Source organism: Argentina silus (assembly GCF_951799395.1).
Source record: "Argentina silus genome assembly, chromosome: 18".
NCBI lineage: Eukaryota > Metazoa > Chordata > Actinopteri > Argentiniformes > Argentinidae > Argentina > Argentina silus.
In genome coordinates, this window is record NC_139672.1 from 8,538,442 (window position 1) to 8,564,625 (window position 26,184).

Genomic DNA, 26,184 nt, shown 5'->3' on the forward strand with positions numbered 1-26,184 from the left:
GAGAAATTTTATACAATCGGATTTTAAGGACCCGGGTGACAATTGCAAAACATGGAAATATGCAAAACATAAGGAGATGATGAGAAAATATGCATAAAGCAACTTGCAAAACTCTGTCCCAGACTCTCTATCCCATCCCCAGACCTAGGCCCACATCCCCAGACCTGTGACGAAGTAGTGGACCAGGCTAGTCCAGTGCTCTGTCCCCAAGTCAGAAATCAGTGCCTCTGGTTGGTCAGGCTCCTACCCTTGGAGACCATCAAGAGGGAGGACTGTCTGCGCTCGGCTCCTGGGGCAGGACTAGGGCCGGCCCTGGCCCCCTCCCCCTCCTGCTCCACCAGGGCATCCACATCCTGGGTGGACGTGGAGGGGGTCGCCAACATCAGCCTACGGATGTTCTCCACCTGAGGGAGAAGAAGAGACCGCACAAAACTGTTTATCTATCTCAAACTCTTTCTTTCTTTCTTGCTCACACACTCTCTCCATCTCTCACACACTGACATGCGTACTCTCTCTCTCACACCTTTCCTGATATCTCTCTCTCTCTCCATCTCCATAACACTCATCATCATCATCCCCCGCTCGACTCTCTCACCTCAGTCTGGACCTGGTGCCGAACGCTGCGGTGGGTGTCTCTGCACTGGCTCACCCTGGCCACCTCCTGCTCTATGGACGCTGAGATACTCTCACAGCCATTGCACCTGTGGACACACACATCCGGCAAGGACGTATGTAAAAACAACAGGGCAAATAAGTTAAAGTCTTAACTTACCAATCCATTTTAATGAGAAACATCAGTGTTGCATGACAATAACATTCTAATTTGTTTTTTTTTGGGCTCCAACATGGCTCCGTTTCACTCAACAGATAGACTTAAACAGAGCGCGTCAAACTCTGCAGGCTACATCCATCGATCGAGTCTCCCTGCTCCCCCCCCCCCCTCCCCCGCCCCCCGACCCCCTGCCTCACCACTGTGTGAGTGTGTTAGCGATGCGGCTTATCCCCTCAGAGCGGATGTCCCTGCCGATGCAAGCGTCCACCTCCAGCTGCTGCCTGCACTGGTCCAGCTTTCCCTGGAACACGTCTGCATAAACAGCCTCGATCGCCAGGTCCTCCAGCTGACGCACACTACCCATCTCCAGGTCCCTCAACAACACTGAGTATGGGATCACCTACAGCATGGGAAAGGATGGATGGATGGGGGGGGGGTTGGAGAGATGGATAAAGGTTAGGCCAAATCACATAATGGGAAGAGCATAATCAGACATTGTATGATCTGCGAGGTGTATCTGATTTGCTGGTTATTGGTACACTTAAAAGTAGCCTTGTGGCCTAGAGTACCTGCATATTTGCAGCCAAGTTGACAATAGTCAGGTGTCTCAGCTTATTCTTCTGGGTCTCACTCAAAGGAGGTAGGGTGTCCTTGAACGCTGAAACAACACAATATTAACCTGTAGTGACAAACCCTGTGCAAAAAATACAGGTTTCGAGCAGAAGCAGAAAAGAAAAGAGAAATATGCTACCTTTATAATCATGGTATGAACCATAGGCAAACATGTTCAACAGTTGGAAGTAGCCATCGTTGGGACCTTTTGAAAGCTGAAAATGAGGACAGAAAACAGAGATGCAAAAGCCAGCATGATCGCAGAGCAGTTGGCTTGAAAACAGTGACATCTAGTGTCCCAACGTTGGCTATTACACAAACGGTCAAAGTCAGTGCAAAATAGCAGCTAGGCTTAGCTACCTCTTGAATGCAGGGAAGTTGTAGGAATTCTCCAAAGACGTACACCCCCGGGGCTTCAAGTAACTGGTTTATGAGGGCGATAAGAGCTGGTCCCTTCGCGTTTTTGGCCAGTAACATGAACTGCTCAAGCTGGTTGCTGTGTTTCTGCTCCCCAGCCATCTAAGGAGACATTTCGTTCACGACAAGCAATATTTGTGCAATGCCAGCTAGCTCGCTAGCTAGCTAATTGGCTAGCAAGCAATTTATAGCAGCCCCTACGTTTGCTGGAATGTAGTAGTAGAAAAGTTAGCCGGCTAATTGTCGACCAATGCCACGGTTCATTTTGGTCAGTAAACGCTTGGCTACATGTGCTAACTAGAAAGCTACTCACATTGTTTTCCTCTATGCTGTCATTCAAAATGTATATTTTTAATAAGCCGCTTCTTTTGTTGTTGTTGTTGTTGTCAATAGAGGAGCGTGTCGTTCGAGCAGTCAAGAGCCAGGTGGGTAAATGTTGACGTATGCGTAAACATTTGGGGCCAAAGGCTACAACAAAGAGAGAGCCCTCATAGACAAATAAATACATTCATTTATAAAGTATTCTAAATCCTCTAATACCCTTGGCTTCAACCATTGTCAATGGCTACAACAGAGATGTTCTATATTGATTCCTTTGGCTACTTTGGCTAAGATTATAGAAGGTTTAGCTCCTGAGTTTTTTTTAAATATTGGAAATATAATCTATTTGGTACAAGCACTGACAGATAGGAATTATTTCTAAATAATGATATGAGAAGGTCCCATATAGTAATCCTTAATTAAGTTGGAATATCAGGGTCCATTCTTAGATAAATTAAAACAAAATTCGATGCATATTTGTTAGACTTCATTTTGATATCAAGCTAAACAAGAGTTTATATATTCAGTTTTTCCATAGAATAAACAATAGTAGGCCTTATAAAACATTACATTGCATCAAATCTCTTAACATCATTCAGTTATTTGTATATGATTACAAAAAAAAACTATATTTCAATTCAATATTTACATGTTACGTTTAAAGACGATGGCAGCAGTTTCACTGAATAATCATTTTACGTTGTAATGACATGAAAATTGAAAAACAAATACACAATACTAGACTTCAAATCAATACTTAGGAAAAAATAAAGTTAATTATTCCAAGGAGTTCTTTTTCTTGTAAAAGCAATTGTCATTTCATCATAATAATCACCTATCACTTCTATAAAGAAAATGTGGGAAAACAATGAACAATAAAATTGACATGTCATTTCATACAGTAAACAGTCCAACATGAAACATATTTAGAAGCTGTACATTGTCTGTTTACCAAGACATTATAAACAAACAGTGGACTAAAACAACCTCATATTTTAGGTTATGATGAAGTAAGACAGACGGTGTGAGCTCATATGTCTTTGAGACATTATATTCCTCAAGAAATAATGGTGATGCTATATCATTGATAACCACTGAACAGCACTACATATTGCAGATCGTAAATAGTAAAAGGTGTGAGAGTGGAACCAGTTTCATCAGACGTAATCCTCCAAGTTACATAGATGGCAGGATTTATGAACTTGGGTCTTCTCTTTGAAACATTGTTTTCAGAGCAGGTCTTGAATTCCAGTCTTGCTTCTTGGCAAACTTGTAAACACATCCAAAGAGATCAGGAAATGTCATCATTAGGTCAACACCGGCTGCATCCTCAGAGCTGCGGAAAGAGAGAGGGAATACTTACTCAGCCACCATCAATCGTATGAGAGTGCATACTAGTATTGAGACAAAGGATATGGATTTCAAGTTCTTAATAAAAGCTTCAACATTGCCATACTTACTAGTGCTCATGGAGGTTGCGAATGAAGCGCAGTAACCCCAATGTGTTCTCAGGGTAGGCCTTCTTTTTACCATCCAGATTCTGGATCAACTGTGGTGGCAGCTGTGAACACAAAACATTTGACTATTATTGAATACAGAAATAAATGAAGGGGGCAGCAAAGTGAGTAAAATAACGACCGTCTCACCTTGGATTTCCACTGATAGAACGACATCCCCTCAGCACTTTGGTCCAGACCACGAACGAGCTCAGGATCAGGGTTACGACAGTTTGCGGCTTCTTTCTCATTCCCCATTTTTTTCAAGTACTCCACTCTCCTGAAAAACAACATTGGACTTTTGAATGTATGAAACTAGTTGGGGAGAAATTACCCCATAACATCAAACATCAAATCTGTTGTAGATGTGTCATACTTATAAATTGAACATGTTACTATATTCTCAATGCCTCCAAATTAAATGGAGTAACATTGAAACAACTTTCAAGTAAATTCAAACATCAAGTTTGGCCATTCTGAATTAATGGGAATTTAAGGATTTATGACAAGAGCCTTAAGTCATGATGAGGTCGATTGGACAAAGGAGGCACTCACTTTTCCTTTTCCCAGAAGTAAGAGTGAGCCAGGGTCTCTTCCACTGTAGGTCTCTTCTCTGGGTCTTTATTGATCATCCACTCAATCAGGTCCTTTGCAACCTCATCTTCAACATGTTTCAAGTTGTACTCCCCTTTCAAAATATTAACCTCACACCAAGGACTTTTGCCAAAGGGATGTTGTCCACCAGAAAGGATGTAATACACTAACATCCCAGCCACCTGCAAATCACACCAAATATTGAAACAATCTGGTAACCAAAATATCACTTTTTTTCATATGAACAACTTCAAATGGAAAACAAACCTGAATATCTGTGCTCCTCTTATATCCAACAGGGTCTTCATCTAAAGTTTCCTTGGCCTTCCAGCAACTCGTTCCTGCATTGCCTGTATGTAGAGTTGTTTGTTCCATGGCCAGTTGCCTACTTATACCAAAGTCGGCTAATCTTGCCTTGCCTTTAGAATCTAGAAAATCATGCACAGATTATACCAATATGACATACAGTACTGTATCTCTTATGCTCAAGGAATGACATTCTATGAGAGCAGCTGTTCACAAAGTTGGTAACATTTCTCCAACCCCATCGCTCAGATTTATGTGACACACTGATGTTTTTGTTGTTTTTCAAATTACGGATTGGGGCTTTCATAGTTTTGTAATAAATAGTTGACACTTTCCCATTAGTTCCCATCGCAAGCACAATTTATGTATATGGTTTAGTCTTACCTATCAAAACATTCTGGGGTTTGAGATCACGGTGCAGAATTATCTTTGTTTGGCAATGAAGGACACTTAGACTGCAGAGCACCTGCTTCACAATTGTTTTCAAGTCATGAGTTTTGTCTTTTAGTAGGTTGTCTTTGATGTATTCCTCCAATGTGTATTCACATAGCTGAAGAGCAAGGTAGCCAAATGTCTTATCGTCTGCAAAGTCCACATATCTCACAATGAAGGGGTGATCAAGCTCTGGGAGACGTAGAAATTCTTCCTCATTCTTGAGATCTTGATAGAATGACCTGAGCATTCTCTTAACGGCAACTTCAGTGCCATCATTCCTCAGACCTAGGAGGACCTCAGTTCCATCCCTTCCTTTTGCAATACGGAGTTCTTCATCAAAAATTAGACTTCCTGCTCTTTCAACTTCACGCTTGTTGACAAGCTTTTCCAGTTGTGGTCTCCATCTTTTGCTGACTTTGTGCCATTTGCGTGGTAATGGTGATGTGTCAGTGGTAGTAATGAATGGCTTAACACTTTCATCTAAGCCAGATTCTTCAACAGGAGAAGATAGAGTATCAGAGACTTCTTGTTTGTCTGTCTCTTCTGACATGTCTTGCTTACCATTCCTCTTCTTTTTCTTCTTTTTCTTCTTCTTGTTTCCTGAGATAGGACTATCTTGTCTTGTTGATTTGGGGACTGCAGACTCTCGATTTTTTAAGAAGATGTTCAATTTCCTCAGGTTTTCTTTCAGGGTGTTATCCCTCCTCATGTCTGCAGAAGCAAGCAGTCCATCAGGCACAGGTAGAAGGCACTGTGTGCAAGGGACAATGTGATGACACAATTCATCAATGAGGGAGTCACTCCAATCATCTTTGCCTTTTGTCTTCTGCGTGATCACATAGAGCGTACTCATAAATAATGTGACCAAAATAGGATGTCCCTTGCAAGAAAGCAGTTCCACTAGTTTTGGAATCATAGCAAGTGATACCTCATAGGGTATCTCTCCCACTGTCATAGTACAAAAAATGGTGTACAATCCTTTTAATGTAGCCATCTGGAACATTTCTTGAGAAAATTGGCTGAAACGCTTACTTGCACTCTCAATGAAGATATGTAGATTCTTTGAGTCCCTCAGCCACTTTATGCATGTCTGTAGACAGGGTTCTGCACTTGGACCCTCCATGTTGAAGCATGACTCTATCATAGTCATGTGACGTTGAGGGTTCTCCTCGAGCAGGAGCGATTCATAGCGTTTGAAAACCTCAGCTGGATCTTCTGTGATTATTGCATTACAAAAACTGAAAAAAGGCTCAATTTTGGAAATTAAATCACTGTTCTTAGCCAAGTGATGGATATGTTTGGTAAGTGTTTTATTAATAACCTCATACCCAGGGAGTGTTGCAGAACATGGTTCTACAAATGCACCACCATAGATAAGCTCTCTCATGATATCCATTCTGTCATCTCGGGATGCTATTTGAAGTGAAGTGTATCCACGTATGTGACCAGTAAGATTGAAATCACAATTGGGGTCCGCTTTTGCTTCAAGTAAGGTCTTCACTATACCGATAGGTATGGCTTTGGTCATAGAGGCATATTGCAGTGGCGTAAAACCGTTGCGTGATAGTCCGTTGGGATTAGCACCCTTTTCTATAAGGATTTTACAAATGTCCTCATTTGCAGATAAAACAGCAGCAATTAGAGGGGTCACATGACCCGAACCAGAAAAATTGTACTGTCCATTTATGTCATATTGTTTAATCAGTTTCCTCAGTTTCTTTATATCCCTGTCCAAAATGCATTTTATAATGAGATGTGATTCCTGGTCAGATGATAGAGCTGTAAACTGTATTTCCATCATTCACATGGCCTCTGGAATGTCTGTGGAAAGAAACAGTTTTTGTAGCTGAAAACATTTTAGTTTTTATGTCCCTGCCTTATTTCTGCACAACATATGTTGACACTTGGGGTCATAAATGAGAACAGCAGTTCTTTAATTACCAAACTTGCTATTTGTTTGTAATTGAAAAGGGCCAATCCCTCTAACAATATCACTGATATGAACTTCAACTTTGGGGGTCGGGGCTAAAGGAGGAATGTCCACGTGGGGGGAGATGGAGCATTGGGCTGCGTCGCTCATTTACTCTTTCATTTCTTTTATTTTTGGCCCATATCTTTCTTTACAAAACGTACACACTTGCGGGCCTCTTTAGTCGCTAAAATGTGGTAATTTACCCATGTTAGAAGTTATGGTACAAGTATAACCTCCCCTGCACAATTTGCCTTTTCCTTTCATTTTGTCTTTCATTTGTTATTGTGTGTGTGCAAATCCTAAATAAAAAATAAATACAATTACTGCACTATTAACAATGTCTTTTTCTTCTTCTTGTTTCCTGAGATAGGACTATCTTCTGACTCTTGTCTTGTTGATTTGGGGACTGCAGACTCTCTATTTTTTGTATGTATCCCACTCGCAACGAAGATAATGGTTTGAGGTTATTTAAATCGAGTATATTGTGTTTGTGTGTTTGCTAATTTCGATGATACACACCTGTCCTAGTTCGCGTGCGAAAGGTTGTAATGTGCGCCATTTGTAGCTGAACAAGTGTTTCATGCCAAGGCGTGTATCTAGACTTTGCATTTGGTAGCCTACAGTACTTTGGAGTGCGCACCATCTGACGACAGATAGACAGCATTAAACAGTTCCTGGTAGCCTACTACTAAAGATACTTCCTGGCTTTCTGCTCTAGTACCTCCTGCTAGGAGGTGAACAGACAATAGTGACAATGCAAGTTCGAAATTTGAATGAACTGCAGTACGTAGTGTTATTTTTAGAAAAACAGTTTATTATTGCTATAATAAAAATACATTACTGCAGTGTGCTAAATTTACTAATGTGATGGCCTGTTGATAAATGAGATGAATCAAGCATTAGTCCCATAGTACGTTGGATTAATACATGGAGAGGTTGAGCCAAGTCATCTAGAAAGATGTTGCAACACACGCTTATACAAAGAGCTACAGTGGAATAATACCAGGCTAGGGAGGACAGGCTAGGGAGGACATACCAGAGTAGGTATCTTATTTCTTACAGGGTGCTGACTACTTTTGTATTCTGTAAATGCTTTGTTTGACTGTTTGAATGCATCCATTTTTGGAAGGTTGGTTACAGATTAACAGCTTGCTGACTGTGATTTTCTTCGCCAAAAGTGGTCCTTGTACAAGCCTAGAATTTTGACATATAAATAAATAGCTAAAAGTAAGAAGTTGTTTGTCTTCTCCTTCAAATAAAGAACACGTTTTCTCACAGTAGCCTAATAAAGGTGTCGCCTACAACATAACCCTGGTTCAGTTATAAATTTGGATGTCTTCACTTGGCATAACGCAGTTCGTTCAACCAAGGGCAGGCGCGTTGGGGTTATGTAAACCGAGTCCTAATGAGCCCCTACAAAATTTGCGCGCAAAACAATGCCATTATATATTCAGCTACATATTGAATAATAGTCACTACAAATGAAAATATCACAGACTAAAATAACAAAGTATGTTGCCCAATATTGGCACGGATGTGGACATATTTAATAGCATTAATGTAGTCTAGAAATACAACATACTACTGATTTCCCGGGCAAAACATGTAGCACTACTGTAGACTATATTGGCATGCTTGTAAACCTTGAATTAGGTCTAATTTGGTAAAGAAGTTAGGGGAACATATCCCAACATGCATCCAATTACACCTAAATTTGACCCTGACATATTTCCGTTGCAAGTGGGTTTAGTCTTAAACTATCCAGACAACATTGCCCTGGTAATAAACCAAAGAAGTTATGGTAACACACATAGTGGCCCATCAAGTTCATAGTGAACAACAAATACAGTAAGTACCAATGACAATAGGATTGCAAAATAAAGCTACCACTTTTTAAAAAGGAACTTGGAAAACAAACCTTCACACTTGGCATGTAGCAGGTCTCTGCTCCCCTTGGCTGACGACAGATAGACAGCATTAAACAGTTCCTGGTAGCCGACTACTAAAGATACTTCCTGGCTTTCTGCTCTAGTACCTCCTGCTAGGAGGTGAACAGACAATAGTGACAATGCAAGTTCGAAATTTGAATGAACTGCAGTACGTAGTGTTATTTTTAGAAAAACAGTTTATTATTGCTATAATAAAAATACATTACTGCAGTGTGCTAAATTTACTAATGTGATGGCCTGTTGATAAATGAGATGAATCAAGCATTAGTCCCATAGTACGTTGGATTAATACATGGAGAGGTTGAGCCAAGTCATCTAGAAAGATGTTGCAACACACGCTTATACAAAGAGCTACAGTGGAATAATACCAGGCTAGGGAGGACAGGCTAGGGAGGACATACCAGAGTAGGTATCTTATTTCTTACAGGGTGCTGACTACTTTTGTATTCTGTAAATGCTTTGTTTGACTGTTTGAATGCATCCATTTTTGGAAGGTTGGTTACAGATTAACAGCTTGCTGACTGTGATTTTCTTCGCCAAAAGTGGTCCTTGTACAAGCCTAGAATTTTGACATATAAATAAATAGCTAAAAGTAAGAAGTTGTTTGTCTTCTCCTTCAAATAAAGAACACGTTTTCTCACAGTAGCCTAATAAAGGTGTCGCCTACAACATAACCCTGGTTCAGTTATACATTTGGATGTCTTCACTTGGCATAACGCAGTTCGTTCAACCAAGGGCAGGCGCGTTGGGGTTATGTAAACCGAGTCCTAATGAGCCCCTACAAAATTTGCGCGCAAAACAATGCCATTATATATTCAGCTACATATTGAATAATAGTCACTACAAATGAAAATATCACAGACTAAAATAACAAAGTATGTTGCCCAATATTGGCACGGATGTGGACATATTTAATAGCATTAATGTAGTCTAGAAATACAACATACTACTGATTTCCCGGGCAAAACATGTAGCACTACTGTAGACTATATTGGCATGCTTGTAAACCTTGAATTAGGTCTAATTTGGTAAAGAAGTTAGGGGAACATATCCCAACATGCATCCAATTACACCTAAATTTGACCCTGACATATTTCCGTTGCAAGTGGGTTTAGTCTTAAACTATCCAGACAACATTGCCCTGGTAATAAACCAAAGAAGTTATGGTAACACACATAGTGGCCCATCAAGTTCATAGTGAACAACAAATACAGTAAGTACCAATGACAATAGGATTGCAAAATAAAGCTACCACTTTTTAAAAAGGAACTTGGAAAACAAACCTTCACACTTGGCATGTAGCAGGTCTCTGCTCCCCTTGGCTGACGACAGATAGACAGCATTAAACAGTTCCTGGTAGCCGACTACTAAAGATACTTCCTGGCTTTCTGCTCTAGTACCTCCTGCTAGGAGGTGAACAGACAATAGTGACAATGCAAGTTCGAAATTTGAATGAACTGCAGTACGTAGTGTTATTTTTAGAAAAACAGTTTATTATTGCTATAATAAAAATACATTACTGCAGTGTGCTAAATTTACTAATGTGATGGCCTGTTGATAAATGAGATGAATCAAGCATTAGTCCCATAGTACGTTGGATTAATACATGGAGAGGTTGAGCCAAGTCATCTAGAAAGATGTTGCAACACACGCTTATACAAAGAGCTACAGTGGAATAATACCAGGCTAGGGAGGACAGGCTAGGGAGGACATACCAGAGTAGGTATCTTATTTCTTACAGGGTGCTGACTACTTTTGTATTCTGTAAATGCTTTGTTTGACTGTTTGAATGCATCCATTTTTGGAAGGTTGGTTACAGATTAACAGCTTGCTGACTGTGATTTTCTTCGCCAAAAGTGGTCCTTGTACAAGCCTAGAATTTTGACATATAAATAAATAGCTAAAAGTAAGAAGTTGTTTGTCTTCTCCTTCAAATAAAGAACACGTTTTCTCACAGTAGCCTAATAAAGGTGTCGCCTACAACATAACCCTGGTTCAGTTATACATTTGGATGTCTTCACTTGGCATAACGCAGTTCGTTCAACCAAGGGCAGGCGCGTTGGGGTTATGTAAACCGAGTCCTAATGAGCCCCTACAAAATTTGCGCGCAAAACAATGCCATTATATATTCAGCTACATATTGAATAATAGTCACTACAAATGAAAATATCACAGACTAAAATAACAAAGTATGTTGCCCAATATTGGCACGGATGTGGACATATTTAATAGCATTAATGTAGTCTAGAAATACAACATACTACTGATTTCCCGGGCAAAACATGTAGCACTACTGTAGACTATATTGGCATGCTTGTAAACCTTGAATTAGGTCTAATTTGGTAAAGAAGTTAGGGGAACATATCCCAACATGCATCCAATTACACCTAAATTTGACCCTGACATATTTCCGTTGCAAGTGGGTTTAGTCTTAAACTATCCAGACAACATTGCCCTGGTAATAAACCAAAGAAGTTATGGTAACACACATAGTGGCCCATCAAGTTCATAGTGAACAACAAATACAGTAAGTACCAATGACAATAGGATTGCAAAATAAAGCTACCACTTTTTAAAAAGGAACTTGGAAAACAAACCTTCACACTTGGCATGTAGCAGGTCTCTGCTCCCCTTGGCTGACGACAGATAGACAGCATTAAACAGTTCCTGGTAGCCGACTACTAAAGATACTTCCTGGCTTTCTGCTCTAGTACCTCCTGCTAGGAGGTGAACAGACAATAGTGACAATGCAAGTTCGAAATTTGAATGAACTGCAGTACGTAGTGTTATTTTTAGAAAAACAGTTTATTATTGCTATAATAAAAATACATTACTGCAGTGTGCTAAATTTACTAATGTGATGGCCTGTTGATAAATGAGATGAATCAAGCATTAGTCCCATAGTACGTTGGATTAATACATGGAGAGGTTGAGCCAAGTCATCTAGAAAGATGTTGCAACACACGCTTATACAAAGAGCTACAGTGGAATAATACCAGGCTAGGGAGGACAGGCTAGGGAGGACATACCAGAGTAGGTATCTTATTTCTTACAGGGTGCTGACTACTTTTGTATTCTGTAAATGCTTTGTTTGACTGTTTGAATGCATCCATTTTTGGAAGGTTGGTTACAGATTAACAGCTTGCTGACTGTGATTTTCTTCGCCAAAAGTGGTCCTTGTACAAGCCTAGAATTTTGACATATAAATAAATAGCTAAAAGTAAGAAGTTGTTTGTCTTCTCCTTCAAATAAAGAACACGTTTTCTCACAGTAGCCTAATAAAGGTGTCGCCTACAACATAACCCTGGTTCAGTTATAAATTTGGATGTCTTCACTTGGCATAACGCAGTTCGTTCAACCAAGGGCAGGCGCGTTGGGGTTATGTAAACCGAGTCCTAATGAGCCCCTACAAAATTTGCGCGCAAAACAATGCCATTATATATTCAGCTACATATTGAATAATAGTCACTACAAATGAAAATATCACAGACTAAAATAACAAAGTATGTTGCCCAATATTGGCACGGATGTGGACATATTTAATAGCATTAATGTAGTCTAGAAATACAACATACTACTGATTTCCCGGGCAAAACATGTAGCACTACTGTAGACTATATTGGCATGCTTGTAAACCTTGAATTAGGTCTAATTTGGTAAAGAAGTTAGGGGAACATATCCCAACATGCATCCAATTACACCTAAATTTGACCCTGACATATTTCCGTTGCAAGTGGGTTTAGTCTTAAACTATCCAGACAACATTGCCCTGGTAATAAACCAAAGAAGTTATGGTAACACACATAGTGGCCCATCAAGTTCATAGTAAACAACAAATACAGTAAGTACCAATGACAATAGGATTGCAAAATAAAGCTACCACTTTTTAAAAAGGAACTTGGAAAACAAACCTTCACACTTGGCATGTAGCAGGTCTCTGCTCCCCTTGGCTGACGACAGATAGACAGCATTAAACAGTTCCTGGTAGCCGACTACTAAAGATACTTCCTGGCTTTCTGCTCTAGTACCTCCTTCTACAGCTCTAACTCTGCACCTAGGTGACAACCTACCAACCCCTGCCCCCCCCGCGGACAATTGCACTACTCTTACCCTATAGTATACTATAAACTGTACATACTGCATCCTCACTTGTACACACTGCTCTGATACCATATACTACTGCTCTTCTGTACACATCTGTCTATACTGTTCATATTGCACATATCCCTATTTATTTTTTTAAAAGCTACTGTTGATACACTGCACATCTGTACATACTGTACATATCTGTTTATACTGTTCATACTGCATTCCATATTTATTCTGTTTATCTACTCTGCTTTAATGTTACTGTTAATACATATAGACTGCTTATACTGCAGTGCCTATTCAGCACATTTGCTGCTCATACTGTTCATACTGCATTCTATTTATTCTGCTTATAATGTTACTGCTAATACTACACTGCTACACTGCACTACTTATACTTATACTGCACTACCTATACTGCTATATACTGGACGTGGAGGGGGTCGCCAACATCAGCCTACGGATGTTCTCCACCTGAGGGAGAAGAAGAGACCACACAAAACTGTTTATCTATCTCAAACTCTTTCTTTCTTGCTCACACACTCTCTCCATCTCTCACACACTCACATGCGTACTCTCTCTCTCACACCTTTCCTGATATCTCTCTCTCTCCATCTCCATAACACTCATCATCATCATCCCCCGCTCGACTCACTCACCTCAGTCTGGACCTGGTGCCGAACGCTGCGGTGGGTGTCTCTGCACTGGCTCACCCTGGCCACCTCCTGCTCTATGGACGCTGAGATACTCTCACAGCCATTGCACCTGTGGACACACACATCCGGCAAGGACGTACGTAAAAACAACAGGGCAAATAAGTTAAAGCCTTAACTTACCAATCCATTTTAATGAGAAACATCAGTGTTGCATGACAATAACATTCTAATTTGTTTTTTTTGGGGTCCAACATGGCTCCGTTTCACTCAGCAGATAGACTTAAACAGAGCGCGTCAAACTCTGCAGGCTACATCCATCGATCGAGTCTCCCTGCCCCTCCCCCGCCCCCCGACCCCCTGCCTCACCACTGTGTGAGTGTGTTAGCGATGCGGCTTATCCCCTCAGAGCGGATGTCCCTGCCGATGCAAGCGTCCACCTCCAGCTGCTGCCTGCACTGGTCCAGCTTTCCCTGGAACACGTCTGCATAAACAGCCTCGATCGCCAGGTCCTCCAGCTGACGCACACTACCCATCTCCAGGTCCCTCAACAACACTGAGTATGGGATCACCTACAGCATGGGAAAGGATGGATGGATGGGGGGGGGGGGGTTGGAGAGATGGATAAAGGTTAGGCCAAATCACATAATGGGAAGAGCATAATCAGACATTGTATGATCTGCGAGGTGTATCTGATTTGCTGGTTATTGGTACACTTAAAAGTAGCCTTGTGGCCTAGAGTACCTGCATATTTGCAGCCAAGTTGACAATAGTCAGGTGTCTCAGCTTATTCTTCTGGGTCTCACTCAAAGGAGGTAGGGTGTCCTTGAACGCTGAAACAACACAATATTAACCTGTAGTGACAAACCCTGTGCAAAAAATACAGGTTTCGAGCAGAAGCAGAAAAGAAAAGAGAAATATGCTACCTTTATAATCATGGTATGAACCATAGGCAAACATGTTCAACAGTTGGAAGTAGCCATCGTTGGGACCTTTTGAAAGCTGAAAATGAGGACAGAAAACAGAGATGCAAAAGCCAGCATGATCGCAGAGCAGTTGGCTTGAAAACAGTGACATCTAGTGTCCCAACGTTGGCTATTACACAAACGGTCAAAGTCAGTGCAAAATAGCAGCTAGGCTTAGCTACCTCTTGAATGCAGGGAAGTTGGAGGAATTCTCCAAAGACGTACACCCCCGGGGCTTCAAGTAACTGGTTTATGAGGGCGATAAGAGCTGGTCCCTTCGCGTTTTTGGCCAGTAACATGAACTGCTCAAGCTGGTTGCTGTGTTTCTGCTCCCCAGCCATCTAAGGAGACATTTCGTTCACGACAAGCAATATTTGTGCAATGCCAGCTAGCTCGCTACCTAGCTAATTGGCTAGCAAGCAATTTATAGCAGCCCCTACGTTTGCTGGAATGTAGTAGTAGAAAAGTTAGCCGGCTAATTGTCGACCAATGCCACGGTTCATTTTGGTCAGTAAACGCTTGGCTACATGTGCTAACTAGAAAGCTACTCACATTGTTTTCCTCTATGCTGTCATTCAAAATGTATATTTTTTAATAAGCCGCTTCTTTTGTTGTTGTTGTTGTTGTCAATAGAGGAGCGTGTCGTTCGAGCAGTCAAGAGCCAGGTGGGTAAATGTTGACGTATGCGTAAACATTTGGGGCCAAAGGCTACAACAAAGAGAGAGCCCTCATAGACAAATAAATACATTCATTTATAAAGTATTCTAAATCCTCTAATACCCTTGGCTTCAACCATTGTCAATGGCCACAACAGAGATGTTCTATATTGATTCCTTTGGCTACTTTGGCTAAGATTATAGAAGGTTTAGCTCCTGAGTTTTTTTTAAATATTGGAAATATAATCTATTTGGTACAAGCACTGACAGATAGGAATTATTTCTAAATAATGATATGAGAAGGTCCCATATAGTAATCCTTAATTAAGTTGGAATATCAGGGTCCATTCTTAGATAAATTAAAACAAAATTCGATGCATATTTGTTAGACTTCATTTTGATATCAAGCTAAACAAGAGTTTATATATTCAGTTTTTCCATAGAATAAACAATAGTAGGCCTTATAAAACATTACATTGCATCAAATCTCTTAACATCATTCAGTTATTTGTATATGATTACAAAAAAAAACTATATTTCAATTCAATATTTACATGTTACGTTTAAAGACGATGGCAGCAGTTTCACTGAATAATCATTTTACGTTGTAATGACATGAAAATTGAAAAACAAATACACAATACTAGACTTCAAATCAATACTTAGGAAAAAATAAAGTTAATTATACCAAGGAGTTCTTTTTCTTGTAAAAGCAATTGTCATTTCATCATAATAATCACCTATCATTTTTATAAAGAAAATGTGGGAAAACAATGAACAATAAAATTGACATGTCATTTCATACAGTAAACAGTCCAACATGAAACATTTAGAAGCTGTACATTGTCTGTTTACCAAGACATTATAAACAAACAGTGGATTAAACAACCTCATATTTTAGGTTATGATGAGGTAAGACAGACGGTGTGAGCTCATATGTCTTTGAGACATTATATTCCTCAAGAAATAATGGTGATGCTATATCATTGATAACCACTGAACAGCACTACATATTGCAGATCGTAAATAGTAAAAGGTGTGAGAGTGGAACCAGTTTCATCAGACGTAATCCTCCAAGTTACATAGATGGCAGGATTTATGAACTTGGGTCTTCTCTTTGAAACATTGTTTTCAGAGCAGGTCTTGAATTCCAGTCTTGCTTCTTGGCAAACTTGTAAACACATCCAAAGAGATCAGGAAATGTCATCATTAGGTCAACACCGGCTGCTTCCTCAGAGCTGCGGAAAGAGAGAGGGAATACTTATTCAGCCACCATCAATGGTATGAGAGTGCATACTAGTATTGAGACAAAGGATATGGATTTCAAGTTCTTAATAAAAGCTTCAACATTGCCATACTTACTAGTGCTCATGGAGGTTGCGAATGAAGCGCAGTAACCCCAATGTGTTCTCAGGGTAGGGCTTCTTTTTACTATCCAGATTCTGGATCAACTGTGGTGGCAGCTGTGAACACAAAACATTTTACTATTATTAAATACAGAAATAAATGAAGGGGGCAGCAAAGTGAGTAAAATAACGACCGTCTCACCTTGGATTTCCACTGATAGAACGACATCCCCTCAGCACTTTGGTCCAGACCACGAACGAGTTCAGGATCAGGGTTACGACAGTTTTCGGCTTCTTTCTCATTCCCCATTTTTTTCAAGTACTCCACTCTCCTGAAAAACAACAGTGGACTTTTGAATGTATGAAACTAGTTGGGGAGAAATTACCCCATAACATCAAACATCAAATCTGTTGTAGATGTGTCATACTTATAAATTGAACATGTTACTATATTCTCAATGCCTCCAAATTAAATGGAGTAACGTTGAAACAACTTTCAAGTAAATTCAAACATCAAGTTTAGCCATTCTGAATTAATGGGAATTTAAGGATTTATGACAAGAGCCTTAAGTCATGATGAGGTCGATTGGACAAAGGAGGCACTCACTTTGCCTTTTCCCAGAAGTAAGAGTGAGCCAAGGTCTCTTCCACTGTAGGTCTCTTCTCTGGGTCTTCATTGATCATCCACTCAATCAGGTCCTTTGCAACCTCATCTTCAACATGTTCCAAGTTGTACTCCCCTTTCAGAATATTAACCTCACACCAAGGACTTTTGCCAAAGGGATGTTGTCCACCAGAAAGGATGTAATACACTAACATCCCAGCCACCTGCAAATCACACCAAATATTGAAACAATCTGGTAACCAAAATATCACTTTTTTTTCATATGAACAACTTCAAATGGAAAACAAACCTGAATATCTGTGCTCCTCTTATATCCAACACCAGGGACTTCATCTAAAGTTTCCTTGGCCTTCCAGCAACTCGTTCCTGCATTGCCTGTATGTAGAGTTGTTTGTTCCATGGCCAGTTGCCTACTTATACCAAAGTCGGCTAATCTTGCCTTGCCTTTAGAATCTAGAAAATCATGCACAGATTATACCAATATGACATACAGTACTGTATCTCTTATGCTCAAGGAATGACATTCTATGAGAGCAGCTGTTCACAAAGTTGGTAACATTTCTCCAACCCCATCGCTCAGATTTATGTGACACACTGATGTTTTTGTTGTTTTTCAAATTACGGATTGGGGCTTTCATAGTTTTGTAATAAATAGTTGACACTTTCCCATTAGTTCCCATCGCAAGCACAATTTATGTATATGGTTTAGTCTTACCTATCAAAACATTCTGGGGTTTGAGATCACGGTGCAGAATTATCTTCGTTTGGCAATGAAGGACACTTAGACTGCAGAGCACCTGCTTCACAATTGTTTTCAAGTCATGAGTTTTGTCTTTTAGTAGGTTGTCTTTGATGTATTCCTCCAATGTGTATTCACATAGCTGAAGAGCAAGGTAGCCAAATGTCTTATCTTCTGCAAAGTCCACATATCTCACAATGAAGGGGTGATCAAGCTCTGGGAGACGTAGAAATTCTTCCTCATTCTTGAGATCTTGATAGAATGACCTGAGCATTCTCTTAACGGCAACTTCAGTGCCATCATCCCTCAGACCTAGGAGGACCTCAGTTCCATCCCTTCCTTTTGCAATACGGAGTTCTTCATCAAAAATTAGACTTCCTGCTCTTTCAACTTCACGCTTGTTGACAAGCTTTTCCAGTTGTGGTCTCCATCTTTTGCTGACTTTGTGCCATTTGCGTGGTAATGGTGATGTGTCAGTGGTAGTAATGAATGGCTTAACACTTTCATCTAAGCCAGATTCTTCAACAGGAGAAGATAGAGTATCAGAGACTTCTTGTTTGTCTGTCTCTTCTGACATGTCTTGCTTACCATTCCTCTTCTTTTTCTTCTTTTTCTTCTTCTTGTTTCCTGAGATAGGACTATCTTCTGATTCTTGTCTTGTTGATTTGGGGACTGCAGACTCTCGATTTTTTAAGAAGATGTTCAATTTCCTCAGGTTTTCTTTCAGGGTGTTATCCCTCCCCATGTCTGCAGAAGCAAGCAGTCCATCAGGCACAGGTAGAAGGTCTAGTGATCTGAGGACCCTAGGGGCGCATGTTATGAGATTTGCAAGTACCCCATAGGCATGTATCTTCAGTTCAGAGGAACATTCTTCTAGCTGTGTGAAAAGGACAATGTGATGACACAATTCATCAATGAGGGAGTCACTCCAATCATCTTTGCCTTTTGTCTTCTGTGTGATCACATAGAGCGTACTCATAAATAATGTGACCAATATAGGATGTCCCTTCCAAGAAAGCAGTTCCACTAGTTTTGGAATCATAGCAAGTGATACCTTATAGGGTATCTCTCCCACTGTCATAGTACAAAAAATGGTGTACAATCCTTTCAATGTAGCCATATGGAACATTTCTTGAGAAAATTGGCTGAAACGCTTACTTGCACTCTCAATGAAGATATGTAGATTCTTTGAGTCCCTCAGCCACTTTATGCATGTCTGTAGACAGTGTTCTGCACCTGGACCCCCCATGTTGAAGCATGACTCTATCATAGTCATGTGACGTTGAGGGTTCTCCTCGAGCAGGAGCGATTCATAGCGTTTGAAAACCTCAGCTGGATCTTCTGTGATTAATGCATTACAAAAACTGAAAAAAGGCTCAATTTTGGAAATTAAATCATTGTTCTTAGCCAAGTGATGGATATGTTTGGTAAGTGTTTTATTAACAACATCATACCCAGGCAGTGATGCAGAACATGGTAGTACAAATGCACCACCATAGATAAGCTCTCTCATGATATCCATTCTGTCCTCTCGGGATGCTATTTGAAGTGAAGTGTATCCAAGTATGTGACCAGTATGATTTAAATCCCAATTGGGGTCCGCTTTTGCTTCAAGTAAGGTCTTCACTATACTGATAGGTATGGCTTTGGTCATAGAGGCATATTGCAGTGGCGTACGACCGTTGCGTGACATTGCATTGGGATCAGCACCCTTTTCTATAAGGAATTTACAAATGTCCTCATTTGCAGATACAACAGCAGCAATTAGAGGGGTCACATGATCCAAAAGGTTCACACCAGATAAATTGTACTGTCCATTTATGTCATAGCGTTTAATCAGTTTCCTCAGTTTCTTTATATCCCTGTTCAAAATGCATTTTATAATGAGATGTGATTCCTGGTCAGATGATAGAGCTTTAAACTGTACTTCCATCATTCACATGGCCTCTGGAATGTCTGTGGAAAGAAACAGTTTTTGTAGCTGAAAACATTTTAGTTTTTATGTCCCTGCCTTATTTCTGCACAACATATGTTGACACTTGGGGTCATAAATGAGAACAGCAGTTCTTTAATTACCAAACTTGCTATTTGTTTGTAATTGAAAAGGGCCAATCCCTCTAACAATATCACTGATATGAACTTCAACTTTGGGGGTCGGGGCTAAAGGAGGAATGGCCACACGGAGGGAGATGGAGCATTGGGCTGCGTCGCTCATTTACTCTTTCATTTCTTTTATTTTTGGCCCATATCTTTCTTTACAAAACGTACACACTTGCGGGCCTCTTTAGTCGCTAAAATGTGGTAATTTACCCATGTTAGAAGTTATGGTACAAGTATAACCTCCCCTGCACAATTTGCCTTTTCCTTTCATTTTGTCTTTCATTTGTTATTGTGTGTGTGCAAATCCTAAATAAAAAATAAATACAATTACTGCACTATTAACAATGTCTTTTTCTTCTTCTTGTTTCCTGAGATAGGACTATCTTCTGACTCTTGTCTTGTTGATTTGGGGACTGCAGACTCTCTATTTTTTGTATGTATCCCACTCGCAACGAAGATAATGGTTTGAGGTTATTTAAATCGAGTATATTGCGTTTGTGTGTTTGCTAATTTCTATGATACACACCTGTCCTAGTTCGCGTGCGAAAGGTTGTAATGTGCGCCATTTGTAGCTGAACAAGTGTTTCATGCCAAGGCGTGTATCTAGACTTTGCACTTTGGTAGCCTACAGTACTTTGGAGTGCGCACCATCTGACCACGGATAGACAGCATTAAACAGTTCCTGGTAGCCTACTGCTAAAGATACTTCCTGGCTTTCTGCTCTAGTACATCCTGCTAGGAGGTGAACAGACAATAGTGACAATGCAAGTTAATAATTTGAATGAACTGCAGTACGTAGCCTAATAAAGGTGTCGCCTACAACATAACCCTGGTTCAGTTATAAATGTGGATGTCTTCACTTGGCATAACGCAGTTCTGCCCAACCAAGGGCAGGCGCGTTGGGTTATGTAAACCTATATGAGAGTTGGCTTAATAAACGTTTCTAAAGCCATTAAACAAGCAAAGATTTATTGAAAAAAATATTGAGTAGGTTTGGGAAATACATGCTACAATATCACAGACTAAAATAACAAAGTATGTTGCCCAATATTGGCACGGATGTGGACATATTTAATAGCATTAATGTAGTCCAGAAATACAACATACTACTGATTACCCGGGCAAAACATGTAGCACTACTGTAGACTATATTGGCATGCTTGTAAACCTTGAATTAGGTCTAATTTGGTAAAGAAGTTAGGGGAACATATCCCAACATGCATCCAATTACACCTAAGTTAGACCCTGACATATTTCCGTTGCAAGTGGGTTTAGTCTTAAACTATCCAGACAACACTGCCCTGGTAATAAACCAAGGAAGTTATGGTAACACACATAGTGGCCCATCAAGTTCATAGTGAACAACAAATACAGTAAGTACCAATGACAATAGGATTGTAAAATAAAGCTACCACTTTTTAAAAAGGACTTGGAAAACAAACCTTCACACTTGGCTTGTAGCAGGTCTCTGCTCCCCTTGGCTGAAGACAGATAGACAGCATTAAACAGTTCCTGGTAGCCTACTACTAAAGATACTTCCTGGCTTTCTGCTCTAGATAAGATTAGATTAGATTCAACTTTATTGTCATTGTGCAGAGTACAAGTACAAGTGCAAAGTCTAGTACCTCCTGCTAGGAGGTGAACAGACAATAGTGACAATTTCGAATGCAAAGAACAGTATGATGCTCCGCTCTACCCTAAAAGGATGTGAACTATCTTCTGATACTAAGTCCTAAGTTCCAATTGGGGGACGGGGCTAAAAGAGGAATGGCCACGCGGGGGGAGATGGAGCATTGGGCTGCTTCGCTCATTTACTCTTTTATTTATTTATTTATTTTTGGCCTGTCCTAGTTCGCGTGCGAAAGGTTGTAATGTGCGCCATTTGTAGCTGAACAAGTGTTTCATGCCAAGCCTACAGTACTTTGGAGTGCGCAACATATAGGGAATGTTCCCTTTGATGCAAGTTAGAAATTTGAATTTGAATCAACTGCAGTACGTAGCCTAATAAAGGTGTACAGGTGTTCCTAATACAGTGTTCAGTGATTGTACATGTAGCTTCAGTTGTCAAATCCATGAATGTGCTCTCAGGTTTATCCTTAATTAATGCCCTCAGTGCTTGCACAATACACATTACTGATTCAGAGCCATGCCTCACAGTCATGGGATTCGCTGATATCAAATAATGACAAATACCTCACTCTGTAAATTCACTCCCACTAAGGCTAAATTCACTCCCACTAAGGCCAGGTTTGAGACATTGTTTTTCCAGATTATATCAAATTGTCAATCAATTCACCAAACTTCCCAGCTTCCTCTTATGTGCTTGGCTGTGGCATCAGGGTCCTAATGCACCTCCATGTGTATGGACTACTTGGCATCTAGGCCATATAATGCAATGGGCATGTGACACAATACATACAGTACATACATACACACACACGCACACACACACACTATTTACCTACCTGCAGTGAAGACAAACAGTGTCTCCAAGGCAGTTTGAAGGTGGGCACTGAGAGAGAGAGAGAGAGTGAGAGAGAGAGAGAGAGAGAGAGAGAGAGAGAGAGAGAGAGAGAGAGAGAGAGAGAGAGAGAGAGTGTTAGAGAGAAGAAGGAAGCTTTGGTACTCAGCAAATCTTCTGCTACATAATGAAGATGGTGCTGGAGTGAAAAGACAAGATACAAAACAGGTAGGAACATCTGTTTGTTTTATTTGCTGAGCTACAAATTAAGGACACGTGAACATTAAATCCTTGTTTTTGTACTATGACATCATGACAGAAATGTCAATCCAGTTATGCATAGAGAAATGTACAATGTTGTGTCAGTAAATGAGACTGAAAATTAGCCATTCAGGAGTAATGAAACACAAAAGATGGAACTTTTCATGATGCCTATTGTTACTGTATCCATAGGGAGGTCTGTAAAAAGCGAGATGGTTATCTTATCAGTGCTTTATTTGAGAACCGTGCCATAAACCATACTACCTCCCTCCTCCCTTAGACACACTCTCTGTAGCTCATGGAGCGAGGTCCAAGAGGCATCCCAGTATACAGCTCCCCCTGTGGCCTGGAGGAAGCAGACAACAACAGAGCTCTGCCCTGCAGGCCAAAATCAGCCAAGGCCCGGCCAAGGGCACGGCAACCTCCACAGCACCTGCAACCAGACCTAGACTCACACCAACAGGTGCTACTGGGAAATGTAGTTAATCAGCAACATGCGGAGATGGCCATATCTGAGGGTGCAACTGAGGAGAGATGTTTAGCTGGAACCGTTTCTCCAGCTGCTTCAGGTGCTGCTGTATTCGGGCATTGCAGGAGGGACCAACAAGGAGGTAGTTTTGTACTGAAGGACACAGATGGAGCCAGAGCTCCTGCAGTGAGGCCCAAGTCTGCCAGGGGGCGCCGACAACACCCCGAGCAAACACCAGATGAGGAAAGGAACCAAACTCAAAACCTGTATCACAACCAACATGACCTGACTCAGTATCCTGTGAACCTGTCAGCTGAAACAGCCCACCATAGGTCTGGAGGGGGCCAGTGTCCAACAAGACCCCCATATCTGACTGCAACCCCCTGTGTGTCTCAGGATGTCCAGAGAACAGGGGTAGGCAGCGTCCCCTTGGACCAGGATGACCCAGAAGATAGAGGTCAGGTGATCAGACCCAAATCATCCAAGGGATGCCAGCGACCACCGATACAACCCCGTCCTCAGAGTCGACAACAACACCAAACTCCAAACGTGCAGAGTAAAGAGAGTAACCTCAAAGTCAAGAGGACCTTAATATCAGTACAATCTCAGAGACAAAACCACCGCACACCAAACACGCCGAACAAAGACCTGTCAGGCAGTAAGACTTATGACACTCTTAGTCAAACAGACGTAAATAGTGTGGAGTCCCATATGATGCACTCACCCTCCTCTCTGACTCAGAGTGCACTCCTGGTGCCTGGAGTGCCCAGCCCTCTTAACAAGTACTGTGTTCTACCCTCCATCAGACCATGTCACACAGAGAACCTCCCAAAGCAAACTGGATCTAGACAACTACACTAAACCTTTGTTGAACACTTATTATTAAACTGATATGTTATGATACAATGTTCCATGTATGAGGGGAAAATGTGATTGAACTGTGATTAAATCTATTGAATGTTGCTCAATTAAATCAAGGTGAACCGGTGTTTCAGACTGCCGATTGTCATATTGTTTTACAGTAGTTGGTTCTCCTGGGGAAGGACTTCATCAGTTTCTGACACGGTCACTAGATGGTGCTAAAGACATAACGTTCTGCTTTGAAACTTTGAATTCAACAAGTGTAGAGAAGGGTCGGGGGGAATAACACAAACATGGACATCTACAGGTCACACTACAGGACAGGTTATATACTGTACACACCAGTGGAAGCAGGTGGAGGTCGGTGTTTGATACCATTCCTCGTTCCGTTCCATGCATTACAAAAAGAACGTTCTCTGATTTCTGCCTCCACCAGCCTCCCCTGGTACACACATCTAAGACAGTCACAAACTCCATGGATATTTAAAGCTACAGCTAAATAACCACAACATGGTACATCACCTGGCACCGTGTAATCACATACTGTTCCTGACTGTTACCATGGTTTCTTCACAGCACCTCGAGATGTTCTGATTTACTAAAGGTCAGGGGAGGCTGCATATTGAATGAACAATTGTGAGGACTAGCTGACTTGCACCATCATCAGTATTGTACAGTATGTACTGTACAAGCCACAGCCAGGTTCAAACAAACACGACCTGTTGGACACTCAAGGCTGCTTACAAGACCCAGATTAAACCTACTGGTGGACTAAAGACAATGTTTGATGGAGAATCTCTATTGAGAGTACTCTCTCGTTCAGGATTAGGATTAATATGTTTCTGGGAAACCCGCCCCTAAATCTAACATAAAGGGCTGATCACACATCCATCTGTTTTGAGAGGAGACAAGGAGAAGAAGCTACTTTAGACTATTGAGGGGAACTCTCTCTTTGCCTGTTGTCCAGGCTGCTGAGTGTTGCCTCGCCTGACTGTGACCTGCTAGGAGAAGCAGACAGACATCATCTGCTCTCTGGATAAATCAGACATTAGCCTTGAGTTATGGCCACCATCAGAGCCAATAGCCTGGACACTAAACAGACTGGCTGTCTGGTGGTGGTGGTGTATTACAGTATGCCCAAATGTGGTCCAGGGTCAGTGTTCACTGGTCAACTCATTGTGGTTCAGGTTAGGGCTGGGGCATGGACTGACTCTAGATCAGTTTGTTCAATCCAAAGTGTGTGTGTGAGAGAGAGAGAGAGAGAGAGAGAGAGAGAGAGAGAGAGAGAGATACGCTGCGTACCGCGCGCGCATCGCCGTCCATACGCGTATGCGCATGAGTCAATAAGCGCTGAGGAGAACAGTTGCCGGTGAAATCCTCGCGCGGTTAACAACGGGAGACCCACGAGCTGATGGGATGAAGACATAAAGTGATGCACTGCACCGATAGGTACCGGAGAGGAAAACAACGGAGTCGCACTGAGAAAGCTGGAAGCTGCAGTAAGTAGATGCTAGGCAATGTATTGATTCAGCATTTTTCCAAGGGGATTTTATGTGATAATGCAAAAGGCTGCAGTATAGCCTACTTATTGTCAGCCATCACCTTGCAGTACTTTCCACACAATATGTAAACAGGACTTGAGACTTCACTGATCATCTGCAAATCAATAATTTCAGTTGTGGTCATTATGCAAAAATGACATTCATTGAGTTGTTGGCATTTCGGCCAATTGATTATTGATTCAATTGAATGTATTTGTCACTAAGATGTGATGACTTGCAGAAATACTTTGAGTTCACACTTGACAGGGATGTTTTAAAAAAAATTACATTCATTAAAAAGTGATCAAATATTTATAATTCACCCTTTTGTTTGGCGAAATTAAGAGATTTTGTTGATAGTCAGAGCACTAAGTGCAAAGTTACATCCCTCACCCCTTCTGCTGTTCGAGTTCAGACAGATCTGTGGGAGGTGTGTGTGTGTGAGTGTGTGTGTCTACAGAATGTGAATGTGTCTGTGTGAGCAGCCTGTTGCTTTTTCAAATCTCACTTGGTCTGTGAACATGCCACCAACCGTTCTCTGTGC

At 41.0% G+C, this 26,184-nt stretch overlaps 4 protein-coding genes across 7 annotated transcripts; all 4 read right to left on the bottom strand.

The window, feature by feature from the left end:
* Positions 1-218: 218 nt before the first annotated feature.
* On the bottom strand, positions 219-1,903 carry LOC310819260 (COP9 signalosome complex subunit 7b-like; the record flags this gene model as incomplete). The annotated part of the gene is made up of 6 exons (XM_083690504.1): positions 219-404; positions 596-701; positions 970-1,172; positions 1,342-1,430; positions 1,524-1,599; positions 1,745-1,903. 6 exons carry the CDS (start codon positions 1,901-1,903, stop codon positions 219-221), a joined length of 819 nt encoding a protein of 272 aa, XP_083546630.1.
* A 689-nt stretch (positions 1,904-2,592) lies between these two features.
* LOC310818664 (uncharacterized protein) lies at positions 2,593-12,801 on the bottom strand. Of its 4 annotated transcripts, none has more exons than XM_083689665.1 (8): positions 12,786-12,801; positions 8,844-11,594; positions 4,903-6,774; positions 4,480-4,640; positions 4,174-4,394; positions 3,769-3,898; positions 3,583-3,683; positions 2,593-3,458 (listed from the first exon to the last, which is right to left on the bottom strand). In XM_083689665.1, the coding sequence occupies exons 3-8, from the start codon at positions 6,752-6,754 to the stop codon at positions 3,317-3,319; spliced, it is 2,607 nt and encodes an 868-aa protein (XP_083545791.1). In that variant the 5' UTR covers positions 6,755-6,774; positions 8,844-11,594; positions 12,786-12,801; the 3' UTR covers positions 2,593-3,316. The 4 variants fall into 4 exon arrangements, with proteins under 4 accessions (XP_083545791.1, XP_083545792.1, XP_083545790.1 ...); XM_083689666.1 differs by lacking the exon at positions 12,786-12,801 and having other exon boundaries at positions 8,844-10,280; positions 11,472-12,703; XM_083689664.1 differs by lacking the exon at positions 12,786-12,801 and having other exon boundaries at positions 8,844-12,703.
* A 582-nt stretch (positions 12,802-13,383) lies between these two features.
* LOC310819261 (COP9 signalosome complex subunit 7b-like) lies at positions 13,384-14,922 on the bottom strand (the record flags this gene model as incomplete). The annotated part of the gene is made up of 6 exons (XM_083690505.1): positions 13,384-13,437; positions 13,623-13,728; positions 13,986-14,188; positions 14,361-14,449; positions 14,543-14,618; positions 14,764-14,922. The coding sequence occupies 6 exons, from the start codon at positions 14,920-14,922 to the stop codon at positions 13,384-13,386; spliced, it is 687 nt and encodes a 228-aa protein (XP_083546631.1).
* A 692-nt stretch (positions 14,923-15,614) lies between these two features.
* On the bottom strand, positions 15,615-21,518 carry LOC310819023 (serine/threonine-protein kinase/endoribonuclease IRE2-like). The gene is made up of 7 exons (XM_083690212.1): positions 21,490-21,518; positions 17,924-18,694; positions 17,498-17,661; positions 17,191-17,411; positions 16,786-16,915; positions 16,600-16,700; positions 15,615-16,475 (listed from the first exon to the last, which is right to left on the bottom strand). Exons 2-7 carry the CDS (start codon positions 18,690-18,692, stop codon positions 16,334-16,336), a joined length of 1,527 nt encoding a protein of 508 aa, XP_083546338.1. The 5' UTR covers positions 18,693-18,694; positions 21,490-21,518; the 3' UTR covers positions 15,615-16,333.
* Positions 21,519-26,184: the final 4,666 nt, after the last annotated feature.